This window comes from Protopterus annectens, chromosome 1.part1 (assembly GCF_019279795.1).
Source record: "Protopterus annectens isolate FY-2018-M chromosome 1.part1, PAN1.0, whole genome shotgun sequence".
Classification (NCBI taxonomy): domain Eukaryota; kingdom Metazoa; phylum Chordata; order Ceratodontiformes; family Protopteridae; genus Protopterus; species Protopterus annectens.
This window is the reverse complement of record NC_056726.1, coordinates 1,825,678,394-1,825,692,802: the sequence shown is the minus strand read 5'-3', so window position 1 is coordinate 1,825,692,802 and position 14,409 is coordinate 1,825,678,394. Positions and strand designations below refer to the sequence as shown.

The 14,409-nt window shown below is 36.6% G+C and overlaps 1 protein-coding gene across 1 annotated transcript in view; it reads left to right on the top strand.

Annotated features, from left to right (window-relative positions):
- The window catches only part of CSF3R (colony stimulating factor 3 receptor), a 556,874-nt gene that overhangs the window by 495,747 nt on the left and 46,718 nt on the right, over window positions 1-14,409 (top strand). Inside the window, exon 15 of the mRNA XM_044089705.1 lies at window positions 3,407-3,488. Coding sequence (XP_043945640.1) covers window positions 3,407-3,488 — 82 coding nt within the window. The remainder of the gene's footprint in view (window positions 1-3,406; window positions 3,489-14,409) is intronic.

Below are 14,409 nucleotides of genomic sequence, written 5' to 3'. Positions count from 1 at the left end.
TCTCAAGATGTTTTGGTCTCATTAAGTGACAGGTTTAGAATCACACAGTATTAAATAGACATGAATAGATTCAAACCCTGGTCTACAGATATAACTGGATAATAACTTATTTTAACAATTCCCTTCAGCTGCAGTAGGGTCACTAGTTTGGTTTCTGAGTAATTCTGTAAATTAGACCCAGAGACCTTTTGTTAAAAGTACCCTCAATTGTCTGTTGAATTGTTTAACATCTTCCTGTTTCCTTTGCAAATAAATAATGTTGGTTTGCAAATAAAATTAGGCAGAAGATTTAAGAGATCAGACTCATTTGGACTGAGATCAGTTATAAATGGGACATTTGTTTATGTATTCAGTAATGTTTGCTAACTGGCTAATTCAGACAGAACTTAGAATATTAGTGATGACACATCTGCAGTTAAGAGTGTTTCCAGTTACGTATTTACAGTGTTATATGCACATGAAAATATTTATACTGGTCAGCAGCACTTAGAATGTTGTTGTTATTGTCGTTCGGCTTTTCCCGGTTAGGGGCCGCCACAGCGGAACTCCGGTCCGCTAATGATTGGCAGTAGATTTTCACGAACGTCATGGTGCCAGCTCGACGTTCAACCTTCAGCAAAGGCACGGCCATTAACACATGTCTTTTGAACGCCCACCAAACTGCGGGGAGGACATGCAGACTCCACACAGAAGGCACGCCCTGCACTCCAGCCAAGATTCGAATGGGAGAGCCTCTTGCTGTGAGGCAACAATGCTACTGCTGCACCACTGTGGCATTTTCAACAGCACTTAGAATACTCATCTAAAAACATCTCAGAGATTGTAAAATAGATCAGGAAATTAACAGTGTTGTAATACAACTTTTACAATAATGTGTGAGTCATAGTTGACATTTTTGTTATATTTTAGCAAGCATATAATAGCAGATTTTCTAGAGCACTTTAGCAGTTTGCTAGAAAAACATTCATTCTTAGGTATATAACATTTCAGTCTTATGGATATAAATATTTTTGTGTCATGACTGGCATAATTGTTAAGCTTGTTGCCTTATAGACATGAGTTGCAGGGTTTGATTCCGACCTTGGGTTATTGGCTAGGCTTAAAATGGCCCTTCAGGGCACTTAGCCTAGTATTCACCTATGAACCTATGAGAATCACTTGCCTTGGTCAACACTCTAATGTTTGGAGTTGTCAATTGCCTTTATATAAACTGACCATTTTCTAATGGCAAGCAGGACACAATTTGACTCATTGTGTACTTTCATCCTGGTATTTTGTTTTATTTTTATTTTATTTGTTAACTGGATAAGCCCACTGCATGCAAGAGTCCCTTTTCAGAGGTGAGTCGGGAGTACTGTCTAAGTGGCTTGTTCAGAGCCACACAGCAGATAAATGTAGACCAAAGGAGCTACACCCTGGAATATAGGAAGCAGTTCATAGCCTTAGTATGCTGTGCTAACTGCCATCCAGACTTCTTAAAGCCTGACAGGTCTGAAGTATATCACAAGGATCTGTATAAGTGTATGTGTCTGATATACATATCAAATCATCACATCCTATAAGCTTCTAAACCTAGTAAAACAGACCCCCTTCAATGACTCTTTTCAAGTGTAATCTGGATAATTGCATGGGAAATTACAAATGGACAGGGACAGCAGATGTTGAGTCAGGTCTAGTAATAGCACCATTAAAAGAGGGGAAAAAAACTTGGCTAGGCTTGTAAGGGCATCACGGCCATTAGTCTAATAAGCTCCTATGATCCTATGATATCCATCAAATTCACAAATCGGAGAACCCTAGAAGTTGAGGGATAACATCACAGGTAATATATTTTGAATATACCAATCGAACTGCTTGTTCATCATTAAAGTCAAAATCAATTAATTAACATTTATATAACATTTCTTAACCACTAAATCATGAAAACTCTATGATATTTAAACATATATATATATATATATATATATATATATATATATATATATATACATACATATTTTTAATGTAGTGAATAATAAATATTATATAATTGTTAATTAACTGATTTTTCACTTTAACACCAAAGAAGCTGTGTATTGCCGCAAAACCAGTATGTTATAAATGAATTAATTGTGATGCTACCCCTCAACTTCTAAGAGGCTGTATTTTATATATTTTTCATATATTTTGTTTGTACATAGAGAGATGAATGTTCCTGTGCAGTTATGTCTCTAATATATATATATATATATATATATATATACACACACACACACACACACACACACACACACACACACACACACACACACACACACACACACACACACATACAGAGACACACACACGCACACACATAACCATAATGAGATAATAGATGTCTGAATCTAGCTTTTTGGTCAGTGAATTTTTTGGGTAACTATTTTAAATAAAATGTTATTTATTTTATTTTATTTTACATTTGTTGACCGGGCTAGTCTAACTGGATATGTGTCCATTTTCAGTAGAGGCCCGGTGAGAAAAGCTCCAGGTGTAATACATAGTAAAAAATATAAAAATCAGTCTACATAAAAATCAAGACAGTCAAATCCATAAACAGTTAAAGATGAATTCACAAAAATTAGTATACATAAAAAGTTAAGACAGGTAAATCCTTAAACACATAAAAATAAATTGCCAAATTGAAAAAAATCTTTTTTTTTTTTTTTTGTGATGGCCATAAGAACCATACTTTAGGGTAGCTTGAGAAAATAGAGAGGATAACTTGAGAAAGAGGTGGGGTAAATAAAGGAGAGGTGTGAGAGACATAATGGGATGAGTAGAGGAATAGATCATTTTCATGGTGAAAGAAAAAAAAATACTGTCATGAGGGGGGGCAGTTATTAGTTCTTTATCTTGTTCTTTATTTCTTTCTTTCTTTTGGTGTTATACAATATTGCCTAAGGTCAAACTCATCTGAAGTATGTATTTAAAATCCTGCACATATTTCCTAGGATACTTTGCTTTAGGATCAGGTGTAGCTATATTTTTTGTTTTAATTTGGTTGCATGGGCAGTTCCAATTCTCTGAAAATTCTTTGGATTTTTGTTCACATTATCTCAACACAGTTATATATGGAACCCTTCTGTAATGGAATTGCTTTCAGATATTTAGAATAGCCACTAATAAGTCTTTCATTGGTAGATGGCCAATTGTGTTATTAAAAGTGTGATTAAAATTGTTAATAAAACTAGAAATACCTATTACAACTAGCAATAAGAATAATATTAAGGTATGTTGCCTATAAAATATTTGCAGATATGGCATGTTTTTCATATGTGTTTCAGTCAGCTATGGCAGCATACCTGCCATTAATTCCACATCTGATTGAACTATGTAGTTTCTAGTAGGTACTGTACTTTCTAACTGCTATTTTTATCACTAACAGGGTAAAGACACATTTCTGGCCCACTGTTCCTGATCCATCAAACAGCAGTCTCAGAAAATGGATGCCCAGTCAGTTTCATGAGGTAAGAGTAGTTAAGAGCTGTGTTATGGTTGATAATATTAATCTGTTAGACCCCTGCCTGAAATGTACAACTTTCAGACATCTGAGACAAACATAAAAAGCTGCTGAAGATTTGTTTGAATTACTCTTCAGTTAACTATATTGCACTGTGGTTACATTTTAAATAAAGTACCTCGAAGACATTATGTGAATTTGAAAATACCCTGTTGAACATGTATATGTAAGCAATAATGCCCAACAGGGTGTATGTTAATCTGCAATTAACACCTGCCCAGGGGTACACCCCTGGAAGGGCATTAATTCCATATTGACACACACCCTGGATGGCACTATTGTGCTTAGAGAATAGGCGCTCTGTAAAACTGTTGTGTTTTACTTACTTATTTTTTTAAGTACTATATTATTTTTTTTTATAAATTTTTGATGTAAAATAGTTCATACGCCTAATGTTTCAAACTTTCTGTTGTATATGTTAATGGTATTAGAGGAAGCATTTTACATCCAAAATATATATATATATAAATAATATAGTACTTGAAAAAATAAATAAGTAAAACACAACAAATTTATGAAGAGCCCATTCTCTCTTCCTCATACGTAGTCTCTTCTGCTTTCATACACACATACATATACACACACAGACTCCTCTGGTTTCATACTCACATTCACTCACACAACCATAACTCTCAATCTCTTAGAACAAAAAATCTGGACAAAGCCAAAAATAATGGGGGAGCAAAGCCCCAGAAATAGGGACACATTTTAAATTTTGCTCTTATAAACTTAGAAATTTACTAGAATAAAACGTTTTGTATTACAATGCATTTTCTGAAAGATATAAAGCCTGAAACTCAAATGCCTGTCATTATTTAGTGAATTCACTCCTCATTGATTTGCCATAAAACTTCAGAAAACCATAAATTGTGTGAGGAAAAGACAAAAAATATGAGGAAAAAATCTGGACATTCTGCGAAAATGTGGACAGTTTTGAGCTATCCACAGAATACCTCTCTCTCTCTCTCTCTCTCTCTCTCTCTCTCTCTCAATCTCATACACACAGTCTCTTCTGCTTTCATATGTGCATTCACTCATACAAGATCTTTCTCTCTCTCTCTTGCTCACACACACAGGCACACACACACATTTCCCTCTGCTTTCATACACACATTCACTCACACAAGATCACTTAATTGCTCTCACTCTCTCTTGATCTCACACACACAGCCTCTTCTATTATTTATTTATTTATTTTATTTGACATGTGTTTACCAGGAAAGTACATCTGGGCATGTGCTTCTGGTTTCATACATGCATTTACTCACACATGCAGACAGAAACATAAACACACTCATATACATACATACATACACACATATACTTTTTTTCTGTTTATTTTTTTTTTATACTTGCTAAACAGCAAAAGCACTGCCTACCAAGTCTAAAATAATGGCAGACATTTTTTTTCAGTTAAAGCTCCACAGTGGCTTGCTATGCTTCTGTGAAGCAGCAGACTCATTGTTCAGTGGGCATTACCTGCACATTAATACCCTGCTGCAGAACGTTCGTTCTCCAATCAGGGTACTGATGTACAGTTTGCCCAGTCTCTAATTTAAATTAATAGATGAGTTCATAAAGGAATGGTGACAAGATAACTTTTAGTAATATAAATGAAAGAATTGAATGATATTTTTAAATATTTTCCAAAACTGAAATGTTTCTAAATACTTATTATGCTATGTGACAAGTTTTATTTTTCTTTTAATTTAATTTTTGGACAGAACAGACAGTAAAACAAATATTTTGCAGTAAACATACCTTAAATGAAGCACATCAAGAAAAAAAAACTAACAGTAAAATCTGTTAAAACTAGTCATAATACTGTGAAGCAAATCACTATTGTTGCAGTTAGAGTTCACTGCATAGCAGCAAAACTCCAGAAAATACCATAGTAAGGTTTCCGTCCCTGAATCCAAAACTAATCCCTTTCTATATCCAAAAACTCTGGTTAGTATCTTTCCCACCCTTCACCCTTTAAGAATCTAAATAACCTATAATCAATAATATCTTGATCAAATAAATCTTGTAAAAAAAACTATATCTTACATATTCCCCATTTACTTCATTTATAGAAAATTTGATGGATTGAGAAGGTGTTGATTGATTTAAAGTTATATGTTAGAAAACTTAATTTCAGATTGTTAGTTCATGATTTTGGTGGTATGAATAATACATATGGAGGATTTTGCAGAAAAGGGACTTAAAACCCTCCCTTTGCATCCCACATTATAAGTGTTGGAAAAGTTTTGTGAGAGAGATGTCAGAAATTTATATAACAGACACGTTAGTATGTGTTATAATTTAGCTAAGTTGAACTGGAAGTAGTAAAATAATTAATTGGTAATAGGGAAGTTAGAACAAAGGAACCTGATAAGAGGGGTGTAATTGTTCTTATGAGTATAAATGATTGCACTGCTAAAATGTATGTCTGATATATTAAACAATGCTTTTCAGTATATTACAGTATCTATAAATGAAATAAATAGGGCATACTACAAGTTTTAATTGATCAAGATTTTATTGATTATAAGTTGTTCAGATTTCTAAAGGTTGATTTTCCAGAGACTCCTACAATATTCAATATGCCAAAGATACATACAGATGTAGAAAACATCCCATGTGCCCCATTGTTGCAGCCATATGCTCTAAAACACATCCCCCTTGTTTATATTGATGGGATGCTAAAACAATTTCTTAACAACTATCCATATGTTTTAAAAGATTCTTGGGAATTTTTGAGAAATATTAAACAGGATTTTTTAAGGATAACATCTAACTTGTTACAGTTGATGTTACAGATTTTTTATTGGGCATCCCACATGAAACACGGCTTAAGTGGTTTAAGGACGGTTTTTATGAATTTGATTCCCTATCATGTTAGGCAATTGTATGGAAATCATGCTTAATAGCAATTATATTTATTTTGAGGGTGATTATTTTAGCAAGTAAAAGGTTTTGCTATGGGAGCTGCTTGTACTCCTCTTTATGCAAATCTTGCATTATAGTATTGGAAGAAAAAATATATTTTTAATTTTATGGAACATTTAGTAGTTTTATATGGTTTTTAGATGACATATTTATTATCTGGAAGGGTACTATGGTGCAGTTCGATGAATTTGTCAGTTAAGTACTACCACTGATTTTTTTTAAATTTATATCCAATGATTCATTTGAAGCTATTAGCTACTTAGATTTTGTAATGCATAAGTTTTGTTCAAAGTTATATAGGAAACCTACTTACTCAATTTTTTTTTTCCATTTTAGCTATAATAATCTAATGTCTCAAAAGAAGGGACTTGTTAAAGACCAAATGGCATGAGCTTCTAGATTAATATCTAATGACAATCAGTTTCTTCTTGAAGTGGAGAATCTTCAGAAAATGTTTTTAGACAGGGGTTATCCAGCAACAATGCTTAACAAAATTAACAGTGAGGTTTTGCAAACAGGAAAGAACAAGATATTTATTTCCGTTATTACATACTGGTTCTTTTAATCAAAGTGAGGTTAATATGACAGCTAACAATTGTAAAGAAAGGTATGGGGTTGATAATTAAGAAATCACTAGTGCCATTAATACATGAATCTTAATTACAGCATAGGAAGTAACCAAATTAAGTGAGTATTAACAAATAATTGGAAATGTATCAAATATGATGATGTTAGCAAAAATATTTTAGGCATCCATCACAATTCTTTTACAAAAGACATTTAAATTTAAAAGAAAAATTAGAGGTACAGAATATGAGAGATCGAGAAAGTATGCTTAATAAAGGTATGAAAAATGTGGTGCATGTCCTCAATGTAAATATAATTATGAGGTACACAATGTGAAGTTAGTCTATTAATTTTGAGTGACTGTAATAGTTCCGGAGTAGTTTATTTAGTATTCTGTGATTTTTTTGTAATGCATACTATGTGGGTAAGACAGAGCATCCATTGAGAAGGAGAATATGTGAACATTATTATGATGTAAATAATTGCAATACTAACAATGCACTATATAAACACAAGGTGATATGCAAGGATAGTAAAAAGTTGCATTTTTTTATATTTGGAAAAGTTCGAGTTAACCCCAGGAGTGGACCCTGGGAGTTAAAGCATGGGTATATGGAATTATTATGGCAAATTAAGATGAATGCTAGCACTCTCCCCCTCCCGCCAGAATGAATAATGATATTTCTTTAAGTAGTGTTTTGAAGATATGGACTGCTAAATTATAACTGTATGTGATTGAAATATGCATTGATTTATAATGGTATTATTTATTTTATTATTATTTTTAAAGATTTAATGTTTAATCATTTTAATTGATATACTTGTTTTAGAGTTATGCACTAGTATTTATTTTAAATTCATTGGATGTTGATCATGTAACTTGATTAACTTTGTGCATTTAAATGGCTGGTTTAGCATTTTTCAAAAAAGTTCTGATAAAGTCCATAAGTTAATGGTTGATGAATGCACTCAACTTTTTTAATAACTGTTGCACGATTTGTACTTGTTTTTTGAAAGGGAAGTGATTTTATTGTTTGGACAGAGTGTGTACCCCATGATTTTTTTTTGAAGATTCACTAAAATCCTCACTGCTTACACTAATTTCTTAATGCAGGCTGGTCAAATAGTGCAGTGGTGAGAAAATGTTATTCAGAGATAGTTGCAGCCGCAATGCATTAGACTATATTATTTGCTCATTACCATGTCTCTAAATCAGACTGACACTACAGTGTTAGACATGACTCCATTACTGTTGTCTCTAGTGGGCAATACATCACATTAATCAAAGGCTCCCTCTAGACACATGTGCATGCAAACACATACACACACACACACACACACACACACACACACACACACAGTCATCCACACACACCCATACACACACACACACACACACACACACACACACACACACACACACACACACACACACACACAATACCGATTCCCTACCTAACCTCCATAGTGCAACCACCTAAGCAAACATTCACACTCACACACAGACATAGACACATGCATTCATTCAGCCTCATTTATCCCACCTAGAATCAAGCATAAACACACAACTCTGCACATATACACTTAGTAAACCACCTCCTACCCAAATGTCTTCACTGAACTTACCTACACTATGAATACTCCCATAGAGGTGAATGGTTGATTACCATGTTTTATTGTGGTTACATTTTCCTCGTGGTAAATTTTTGTTCAGCTAAGCAATTGTCTGAATCACTCAGGTAAGCAAATCAGGAGCTACTGACATTTCTGGAGGAGACCACATAACGAATTATCATTAGTCGCTCCCAAGGACTGCTGCATTAGCAAGCAAATTTGCCCACAAGATTGCTCTCTTTGCTATGACTACTTCTAAAACCCCTGCAGACAGCCATTTTTCTTTTTAATTTTCTGTTTGGAATATTTTTTGTACCTCCTACACAATTTTACAAACTCTGTCTATAGTTTTTCAGGCACTAATTCCACAAGGTATAATCCCCCAAACTGTTCTTCACCACCATACCTCTCAACTGCTATGGTTTACATACAGCAGTGTTATTTTGGCCCTCACATTTAGTCTTGCTACTCTTAGATTTACTGAGGATCTTCATAAAGACAGACCTGTTTGTAGGTACATGCCTTATTAAATAAATAGGTTAAGCTTATACAAAGGATTCCTGTTACCAGCTATACAGGGTCTAGTACATAAAGACATTCTATTATAAAAAAATAAAAAAGTCTTCCTCTTTTTTGCCCTCTGCTATGAATTGTAAAGGTCAGTCTTACATTTTTTAATGCTTACTGACTGAGAGGTATGTAAACTTCTATTACATATAATTTGAAAAATATTGTTGAGCTCCTACATACCTAATGTGGACTCTTTCTGAATCTAGGAGGACAAATAATCATACAAGTAAAAAACACTTTTATATTAAAAAAATATGTCACTGCAATAAAGGAAAATGGCTAAAATCAGATAAAGTATGTGAATCTAATCAATTAAACAGCATTTTTGTCAAATAGATTCATTAATTAGTTAACAGCAAACTTAAATAAATGTGTCTTAAACAATATTTTAAAGATGCTTAAAGAGGGCCTCCCAGAGTCACATAAGTAAGTTCCAATGGTGCAGACAATGAAAGGTGTCAGAATTCCAGAGGATTCAATCAACAACAGCCAGTAGCCCCTTAGGTCACACTCAAAACAGTGTGGACCAACTACAGCTTTCAGAAACAGCAGATCCATATCATGTATGGCTAACTGAGCACTGACTAAAGAATGAACAAATCCCATTCCAGGGAAAACACGGCCAACAAGGCCAGCACTTTGAAGACAGAGACAGAGACAGAGTTTCTTCTCCTGTAGATTCCCAGGCCCAACTCTCCGATTTAGAAGAAAACTTTAATTCTCATTTTCATCTGGATGAATTTTCTTTTAATAGGTGCATAGGTAGGTACTTACTAGGCTATCAGCCCAAGGGCCTAAGTAAGCCTAGCCAACAATGTTCCCTGGCTTATGCCACCCAAGAAAGTTATTTTCTTGTGCCCCTGTCGAGCAGAGCCACAGAAGTGATCCCTGGGGTGTATTTCCTATTTCCCATCCACTTATCAAGATTTTCCTTGAAGAGTACTAATGAGGAACTTTGCTTGACATATAGGTTCTTTATCAGACATTTGCCTGGATAAATAAGGTATTTTTATGGGAATAAACATTTGTCCCCCTGGAACTGAGGAAATATATGTTACAAATCGATATAACTGATTCCTCTCCCATCTCTCCTATACTGCCAATCCAGGAGGAAGTGCTGAATATACTGTTGACAGCATATGGGCAGACATTATTATTGATCAGTACACAATATTTTTTTTATATAAAATACATGCCATGCCAGATTTTTGTATTCATTTATATAATTCATCAAGAAATGTCTGTAGAATGTAAGCATCAGTTGAATTGTTAATGCTGCATCCAGTGCAGTCAGTAGAAAAATTGGGCAACCAGAGCTTGAGCTAGCCTTTCAAGGAAGCCATACGACAGTTAAAAAGAAAATATCTGGCAGATACAATGTGAGGTCAGTGGGGTTAATCATTTCTGAATCTTAGAATGAGATTATAAATTGTTTTTTTTTTTTGTTTTGTTTAAGGTAAGGAAAACAGGTCAAGATTTTCTTCTAAAAGATGTCTGAATACATTGCTTTGTGAGTATTTTTGATTTTCCCCACCTCGTGTAAATGTCTCTTTTGTGTTCTTAAGCTTGGTGGCTCTCGAACTGACCTTAAGCTAAGCCAAGAAAAAATATGTCACTGATTATGTGTCCCAGACAGGTATGTACCTAGCCTTAAGCAGCATTCTGCCATCACCCAGAATGATGCCTCAGTACAAAAAGAAAATGGTTGACTTTAACAATTGTCTTACTTTCCGGTGTCATTCCAGGGCGATCCAGTACCTGACAGCCTGGGAAGATATGATCGCCACACCAAGATGCTTTGCCAGAGATAGCCTGCATCTGTCTCACCTGGGCTTCAGGCTTCGGGCAAAGGCTGTTGCCTCCCCCATTGTGCCTCTTTTAGGAAAGGTGATGACGTTAAAAGTACCAACATAAAAATTTCAACAAAATACAAATTAAAGGTCATACTATTATACGCTAGGAATGTAAACATGAAACTGTACTCATTGCAAGCATTCTTAACCCTGGAAAATGCTGACATCTGTGCAGTCACAGAAACCTGGTTCAAAGCTGCAGTGAGCACCCCAGTCTTACCTAGTTACTCATCCTATCATACATTCAGACCCCAAACTGTGGGCAGTAAAGCCAAAGGAGGTGGAGTTTCAATATACATTAAAGATATACACACCTTCTGGCTGGTCAAAAAGTATGATGCACAGGAAACACTCCAGGTGCAGTTAACCATTGACAAGACCCCTATTGAAATCATAGCTAGCTACTGGCCCCCAAATCTGACTAAAGATGACAATCCGCCTATTTGGACCGGTTTATATCTGTTAGGATTCAACCCTTTACCCTGATCTTGGGTGACTTTAACTTCCCAAATATAGATTGGAAGAACTACTCATGCCAGAACACAAATGTCCAGAGGTTCCTTGATTTTGTCGATGCAAAAGCCCTGAACAGCTAGACGATACCCCCACAAGAGGTGATAATATCTTGGACTTAGTAGTAACCAACATGAGTAACTACTACAACAACCCTATAGTATCATCCTTCCTGGTAAGATCCAACCATAAAGCGGTCACTTTCAAATTCTCCCCAATCCTCCTCTAGCTAGGATCAGACATAAAAACTTCTCCAAAGCTGATTATAGCCTCCTGAGGGATGGTATAAACAGCTTCACAGCCCACTCCCCCTCTGAAAAAAATGGCACCAATATCCAAATCTACACCAAAGCACTATACAAGCATTTATATAGATGCATGGAATCAGGAATACCCGAAAGGACTAAATCATCCTCCACAAGGAAGAGTAAACCTGGCTGGTGGACAACTGCAATAAATAAACTCTATAACAAAAGGAAAAGAAAATTGCTGTCCAAGACCAAGAAGGAGCAGGTGCCCAACTGGAAGCAATGTCTCCTTAGCCTGACCAAGTAAGAGCACTAGTGAAATCCTCCAAAGCAAACTTCGAGTTGAAATTGGCCACATCTGCTAGAGACAATCATAAGGGCTTCTTCTCATATGTCCAGAACCTCAAAGGAAGCACCCAGATCTGTTAAGAACTGGTGGTCAAGACACCACATATACAAATTCCATAGATGGCTTACTATCAAAAACACGAAAATCACTTACGTGAACAGTGATTTCCGCAACAAATAATGTTTACTCAAACATATTAAGTAGGTTGTATGGTCGATGCAACAAAGTCAACAATTTCTGTCATTCTTACAGTTCAAATCTCCCATTGACAACCATGCTGTAAGTCTCTGCCCTGTGTACATCCTTCTAAATGGATGTACACATGAATGTCAACATTCCGACTGTCACTCCTACCATGTTCGAGGAGGAGGCTGTTGTACATGTCAATGTCGTCCTTTTGACTGTAAACCACCATAGATATAGCAAACCTGCTGGCTGACAGATTTAGTGAAAACTTTACCCCTTTGTCCCCCCATCAGTAAATCAGGACATCCCCAGTACCTGCCCCCTTCCCCTTATATCTAGGGAACAGGTCATCATTGCTTTTTCAAAGGCAAAAAATACAGCCTCCATGGGACCCGATAACATCCCAGGCTGCATCCTACATGAACTCAGGCAGGAACTTGCAGCACCATTAGGCTCCCTATTTAAACAAAGCCTGAGTACCAGCTTCATCCCAGCTGAGTGGAGGGCAGCCACTGTCATCCCTCTACACAAAGGTGGAGCATTCATCAATCTGGGAAATTATAGACCCATCAGCCTAACTAGCCTGATCTGCAAGGCCATGGAATGGATTATCATGGCCCTCATTAACAAGGACATTGGCAATCTCCAAACACTTGATCCCACACAGTTTGGCTTTGTCAAGGGGAGGTCATGTCTGCTAAATTTGGTTGACTTCTTTGAGACAGTCACCAAAGCCATGGACGAGAGGAAGACGGTGCACACCGCCTACCTTGACCTGGCCAAAGCCTTTGACACTATTCCCCACTCAGGCATAATAGATAAACTCTCTCAACTAGGCATCAATCCATATGTTACCAGATGGGTAGCAAACTGGCTCACAGATAGAACCCACTTAGTCAAAATAGGGAAAGCCACCTCAAGCAGTAGACCCATAACAACCAGCATACCTCAGGGTTCTGTCTTGGAGCCTCTGTTATTTGGGATATACTTTTATGAAATGCAGGCCAAAGCCAATGGGCTATGGCTGACCAAGTTTTCAGATGATTGAAAGCTTGGTGCTGTCATCAATCCCCCTAGTGATGTGGACATCCTCCAAGAGGGTCTCACTCAGACAAATGACTGATGCCAGAAACATGGCCTCAAGCTAAATACCAAAAAATGCATCATCTTCCCCTTTGGGGATTGTGATGTCCCCACTAATTATCACATTAATAACAATGTCCTAAGCATGCAATCAGTCATGAGGCATTTGGGCATCCAGGTTCATAGCAACCTGACTTTTGACCACCATGTTGCTTTCATTGCACGGAAAGCCTTCTACATGGCCCACCTCTTATGTAAGGGAATCTCATCCAGAGACAAAGAGGTCATAACATCCCTGTATTCTTCCCTTATAAGGCCCATTATTGAGTACCATGCCCTTTTTGGCATGTACCTCACAAAGCACATGCACATGCTGGACAGACCACAAAGTTTCCTCACCAGGAGAATCCAGGGCCTCAAACATCTACTATACACAGATAGGCTAAAAGCCCTATCCCTCTTCTCAGTTCAATACAGGCTCCTCAGAGCTGACCTCTGCCTGGCATACAAGGTGATCATGGACCCCACCTTGACGGGAAAGCTGCATATCCACAAGTCAAGCTCCACTCAAGTAACTCACATACATGTCCTCAACCTGGTCTGTGACATCAACAGGACTTGTTGGCGGGACAGATTTGTGTCCCAGAGACTCCCCCATCTATGGAATAGACTCCCTCTTCATGTCAAGCAGAGTACCTTTTTACCCTTTTTTAAGCACAACCTGGATAACTGGTTGGGAAACAGAAAATATACCCCCTGGGATTCCACCAGTCCCCCTGCTGGACAGGGGCATTGGGTGCTGACTTCTGTAATCATGGGCTAAACTCTTGGCTAGGCTTATAAGGGCCTCAGGGCCAATAGCCTAGTAACTTCCTATGATATATATGTATACCAGTGACCACTTTTGTTTTAATACACAGACTTATTTCAAACTTAAAATCACATTACAAGACA